At 43.5% G+C, this 6,049-nt stretch overlaps 1 protein-coding gene across 1 annotated transcript in view; it reads left to right on the forward strand.

Annotated features, from left to right (window-relative positions):
* FLT3 (fms related tyrosine kinase 3) overlaps positions 1–6,049 on the forward strand; it is a 60,801-nt gene that overhangs the window by 43,944 nt on the left and 10,808 nt on the right. The window contains exons 17-18 of the mRNA XM_006773676.1: positions 421–503; positions 1,113–1,240. Of these exons, the coding sequence (XP_006773739.1) occupies positions 421–503; positions 1,113–1,240 (211 nt within the window). The remainder of the gene's footprint in view (positions 1–420; positions 504–1,112; positions 1,241–6,049) is intronic.

A 6,049-nucleotide genomic window follows, 5' to 3' on the forward strand; every position in this document is an offset into this window, starting at 1 on the left:
GGAGGTGAGAGAGACACATTGACTGGTTGCCTCCTGCACATGACCCCGACTAAGAATCAAACCCACGACCCTTCAGTACGTGGACCAATGCTCTACACACTGAGCAACACCGGCAAGGGAAAACCTAAGTGTTCTTTTATAAAATGTGACTTTGACACCAGCTTGTAGACTTGTGGTAAGGATTGAGTGAAGTCATCTTTGAACTGTGACTCCATACAGATACCAAACCCACTCTTCCCCCAGTTAGACCAGCTCAATTACACAGATGTTTTTAATTCCATAAAAAGTGGACAAGTTGATGCTGTGCTTTTAATTTAAAAGCCCGTTTATAATTGGAATTAATTTCTTTGATGAATTGTATTTTTAAAAAGTGTCTACTCGGAAGAACATAAATAATGAAATAACAATTTTTTTAAATAGTATGCCTGGTTCACAAGAAGTTCACATACACCAGGACACAGACCATATCTCAGGGTTCAATGGGAATTCCTTTCAACCCAAAGGTAATATTTTATTCTGATTAGTAGCACTTAAAAATAGAAATGGATAAATGAGTTCTGTTATCTTTTTAAAAAAAATGTGTAGATGCAAAAGCATAGTTTACATTGCTACTGTTATCTACAGGCTCTATGAATGTATATTTGCTTTGAAAGTAGTTAAAAAACAGTTTTTGTATTGTGAATTTTATGTCAATATTTAACTAATAAACACTGGGAGCTATTTATTTGGTCAGATTATTCTTTTTAAAGACATAAATTAATTAGAGTCATGCCGTTACCTGGTAAGTGGAAAAGATACTGAGTTCTGGAGTCAGACAGAGTTGGGCTAATCTCTGGTTCCTTTATTTTCTGGCTGGATGACTTTGGATAATTTATTTAACCATCCGAGTCACAATTTTCTCATTTGTAAAATGGGCAAAATGATACTTCCCTCATCAGACTATTAAAAGGATCGAATGGAAAACATTAAGTATATAATATGGCTCCTAAAATGGGCTGCCTTGCTAGTCTTGGCACCTCACCTAACTGTGGCCTTAATAACCTCCTCATAGAGATTTACTAAGGCAACTTCTTAGAGTTTTGGCAAAAATGAGGACCAGTTCTATTTTACAGATGAAGTTGAATATGAAAACCAAAAAAGGTTGGAGGAAGAAGAGGACCTGAATGTACTTACATTTGAAGATCTTCTTTGTTTTGCTTATCAAGTTGCCAAAGGAATGGAATTTCTGGAATTTAAGTCGGTAAGCTTGTTAAAGAAGAAATTAACAATAACAAAAGATAATTTTGAAAAAGATGTACTTTTTTTTCTTGTTTAACTTTTATCCCTTAGTCTTGTCACCTGTTGAAATCATCTAGAATGTTATCTGGCTCTTGGCTAATCGATATATATAAAAGGCTAATATGCTAAGTGTCCCTCCCACCATCCGACCAGTCGCTATGATGTGCACTGACCATCAGGGGGCAGACACTCAACGCAGAAGCTGCCTTGACGTGCATTTGCCATTTACAGAGAAACGGCACCGCGGACCTGGTACTGACAAAGCAACACTTGGCTTCCCCCAAGTGGGACACAGGCCCCGCCACCACCCCAGAGTGACAGCCCACCAAATCACAGCCAATGCTGCCGAGACCCCATGGCGCAAAATGCGGCCCACAGCCCAGCCCAGCCCAGCCCAGAAATGGTGGTTGTAGGCACTGAGTAATGATATCACATACCAATACCCAGCTTCCTCTCCCTAGCTACTAACCTCCTTGCAGTTTCTTCTGCCCAGTTTCTTCTATAACTTGCTTTATAGCCAGGTGGAAACATTTACACTTTAACCAAATGTCTGTGAAGCGCTTTCCCATTCCTCATCTCATTTGATCCTCACAGAAGTCCTGGAGTAGGTATATAGGAGACTTGGTGGAATCCTATTTTCTTTTTATTATCTAGAAATGGAGATTTAGAAAGCTTAGAAACATGACCTAACTGAAAAGAAGTAAGAAATGGTGTACCTTGAAAATGACTTCAGGTTTTCTCACTGTGCAGAATATAGTCAAACACTGCTGCAGTTAAATATTTTACCCTTTGTTCTCCCTGCATGATCTACAATAATAATCTGCTTCATGTTGATATTTACTGCTGTGTTGCTGACAGTTTCCTGAAAGGGAATTTGGGGTGCTTCACTGGGCTGGAAAAAGTTTAGCTACATTAGAAAGCAAGTCTAATTAAATAAGTTTATTCTATATCTATAAAAGGTTAAGTTGACTCATGCATGCGCGATACATATAAAGCTCTTGCTGGCGCCAATTAGCATATGTGTGTTTCCATTTGTCATTGTCGATCGTGAATTTGGTTGACACTTCTATTATAGAGAAAGGGCAAATAGTGATATTAAAATATTTCTTCTAATTACTTTCCTTTCAATGTGCACGAATTCGTGCACCGGGCCACTAGTTATAGTATAAAGGCTCAGGAGCCCTTCTTAGATAATGGTTATTATAGCTCTCCCAGGCTACCCTGACATGTCCAGGCAGGAAGTCCTCAGGAATCCCTCCTCACGACAAGGTGTAGCAGTGTTGGTCCTTTCTTACACACTTCAGGTTGTCAGGCCGTGCCTTACACATGGGCCCTTGACCCAGGGGGTGAGAGGCTCAAACACAGAGTTCCCTGCTCTCTAAGCCAGCCACCCTGGGTGCCTTCGTCCATTTCGCAGCATCCTGCTATGGGCAGCAGCCCTGGAGACCTACCTACTACCTCTTTCACTACAAACCCATGATCCTTCAGGGCTATGAGGAGAAGGCCCTGGAGCCTGCCTCCAACCATGGCCTCTGCCTCAATTTTGTGATCTTTCTATAACTGCCTTTTGAGCCTGCTGTTCCCTGACAATTCAAGTGTCTCCTACCTACAAGCAGATTTAAGCCATTTCTTCAACTACCTTCTGTCCTCATTTGCTTGCCTTCCATTATCTTCTCTTTATTTCCCCAAGTTTTTTCCTCTTGTTTTCTTTGAGTCTTTCATTTTCTTCTTCCCTCTCTCCTCCACTTTCCTCCCTTTGACTCCTTTCTCCTCTTTCTCCCTGAGTTTGGAGAGAATAATTTCAACTATATTTTTCCTTTTTAAAAAAAGTAGTCTCTAATACAACGTTACATGTCAGTTACATCTCAATTTTTAAAAAGAGTAACATGAAATAAACCAATAGCTTGGAAGACTAGAAAAAATTCTATTCATAATAGTAACTAAACCTATAAAACATCTTAAGATAAACATAAGAAACATCCTATGTAATAAAAGCCTAATATGCTAAGTGTCCGGTCCATGGTTTGGCCATTCAACCAATCAAAGCGTAATATGCTAATGATATGCTAAGGCTACTCAACCGCTTGCTATGACATGCACTGACCACCAGGAGGCAGACAGTTGGTCAACCAGTCGGTCAACCAGTCACTATGACGCATTGACCACCACGGGGTAGACAGTCCACCAGTTGAGCAGTCACTATGATGTGCAATGACCACCAGAGGGCAGACGCTCCAACTGGTAGGTTAGCTTGCTGCTGGGCTCTGGCCAATCAGGACCGAGTGAGATGGGCTGGACACGCCCTGGAGTCCTCCTGCAGTTCCTCCCCAACTGGCCTACCTCCCGCATTTCTCCCCAGCCCCAATCGTGCACTGGTGGGGTTCCTCGGCCTGGCCTGTGCCCTCTCACACTCCAGGACCCCTCAGGGGATTTGGAGAGCCGGTTTCAGCCCAATTCCACAGAGGGAACGCTGCTCAGCCAGAACCCGGGCTCACGGCTGGCAAGCACAGCGGTGGTGGCCAGAGCCTCTCTTGCCTCCATGGCAGTCGGACATCCTCCGAGGGCTCCTGGACTGCAAGAGGGTGCAGGAGGGCTGAGGGACCCCTCCAAGTGCACGAATGTCGTGCATCAGGCCTCTAGTCTTTATATGAAAGAAACCTGTGAAACTTTACTAAAGGTCAAAAAACAAACTCCAGATAAATTAGTTCTGCTATATTCATAGGAGACAATAAACGTTTAAAGGGAAAGTCAATTTTCTCCAAATTAATCTGTATACAGGGGTGGGCAAAAGTAGGTTTACAGTTGTTCATATGTGAAGCGACATGCAGGTTATGGTTATTACAATAGCCTCAATAACTATGTGTTATAAGTACTCACAACTGTAGACCTACTTTTGCCCACCCTGTATTTAGCACAACCTCAATTAGAAGTGCAAGGGTTTTTCCCCCCTCGGGGATATTAAAAGTACTTATTACCTTCTTTGCTTTTCTTTTCCAAATTTGGACATCCTTGTTCAATAGTTTTTAAAAATTACTTTCGCACCGTATTTTCTTGCCCTTCATCTCTGAGGTACATTCTTCTCTTCATCTTCCTTCCTGCTGTTGGATTCCCTTTGTCCAAGTTTCGTTATCTGTGTAGTTCACCTGCACGTCGACAGCTTTCACTGGGATCTTTGTAGATGTTGGCGGGTTATCCACCTGGATCGTCTGGCCTGGTTGGCTGTCTGTAATTAAGTAAATACTCAAACTGCTCACAACTGGAAGTCAAGGAGCACTGCTTTTCCCCTTTGGGCTTGTAGTAAGAGTGTTTTGAAGAATATTCAGTATCTTAGGCCCTCTTCCCTCATTTTCCCTGTAGGCCTTCCCCTGAACCACAATGGCACTGTCTCCTGTTTTTGTCCCTCTCCATTCTCTGTGACGCCCTCAAACATTGCTTGAGCACTGGCTAGTGCTAAGCACTCTGCTAAGTGCTGAGATACAATCAGAGCTCATCATTGTTAGGGGTGAGAGACCAGGAGTCAGGCAAATCAGTGATTATATTGGAGCATGGTAAATACTGTGTTCTAGTAAAATCTGGGAACCCAGGGCACGGACAGGCACAGTCAGGCCTGAGGGAGGGAAGGCGGTGCAGAAAAGCCTTTCTGAATGAAGACCAGCAGGGAACATGGGATGAGGTCAGAATATGGAATCAGAGGGAGTTTGTTGAGAAAGATTGTGGGTTTAAACATGTTGAATGTGAGATTCTTTGGGCAAAAAAGTAGACACTTGGCTATGCCTCTCTAGAGCTCAAGGGAACTGTTTGGGTTGGAACTGGAGATCTGGGGGCTGGTGGCTGCATCCCTGGGTTTGGACGAAGTGGCTCAGGGGCGGATGTGGAACCACCGGAGCAGTGGGAAGGAAACGGGTGAGTGACCTGCAGAGCTCACAGAAGGAAGGCCCCGGAGGAGGGCCGGACTGCAGTACCACATTCCCGGGGAGGTCAGATCAACTCTCGGCTGGATTGGCGCTGTGCAGGTCGCCTCTGGGCTTAGCCAGAGCAGCCTGGGCAGACCATTGGGAGGTGGGAGGTGGGAGGTGGGCTGCAGGGGTTTGGTGGGGAAGTGGGTGAAATGTAAATGGAGCCTGCAAGTGGACGGCACTCCCAGAAAACTGGGTAGGAAGGAAGGAGAGCTACAGGAATTTGAGTCTTTATGGCTTTTGCTTTTATTTTTTAAGTTATTGAAGACAGACCTTTGGACCTTTGCTACTAGTGCCCTGTTCCTTTAAACATTTTCCTTCTTAATTTTCTTGACAAACCATTTGGATTAAAGTTATATCATATTTTAATTCAGGGATTTTTTTTTTCTAATTCCACTACAGTCAACCTTCCCAAGCTTATTTTTAGTATTCTTTTCTGAATGTTTTCTTTGAGGTTACTCCATTTTATTGCCAAAGCCATTTCCAGTCAGAAAAGTGATTGTTTCTCCATCACTGCAATAAGAGTGCTGGAAGACAGCTCTGAAAATCCCTTTGGAAGCTCAGCAGAGGGCTGCGTTGTGTCTCTTATTTATAGCAAGATACGACATTGACTACGTTTGATCTCCTTTCTAAGAACCCATCCCCTTTGGCCCCTGAGAATGTTCCATAAGCAGCACAATGTCTGCAGCCACAGTAGCTGCAAATTCGGGCCCTGGGTTCTCCAGCTGACTTGGTTACACTTCATGGTGACTGCTCATGACCCAGCAGAGATAAGACACCGCATGAAGTATGCACGCTTTCATCTGTAACTCCTG

This window comes from Myotis davidii, unplaced genomic scaffold, assembly GCF_000327345.1.
Source record: "Myotis davidii unplaced genomic scaffold, ASM32734v1 scaffold65, whole genome shotgun sequence".
In the NCBI taxonomy this organism is placed as follows: domain Eukaryota; kingdom Metazoa; phylum Chordata; class Mammalia; order Chiroptera; family Vespertilionidae; genus Myotis; species Myotis davidii.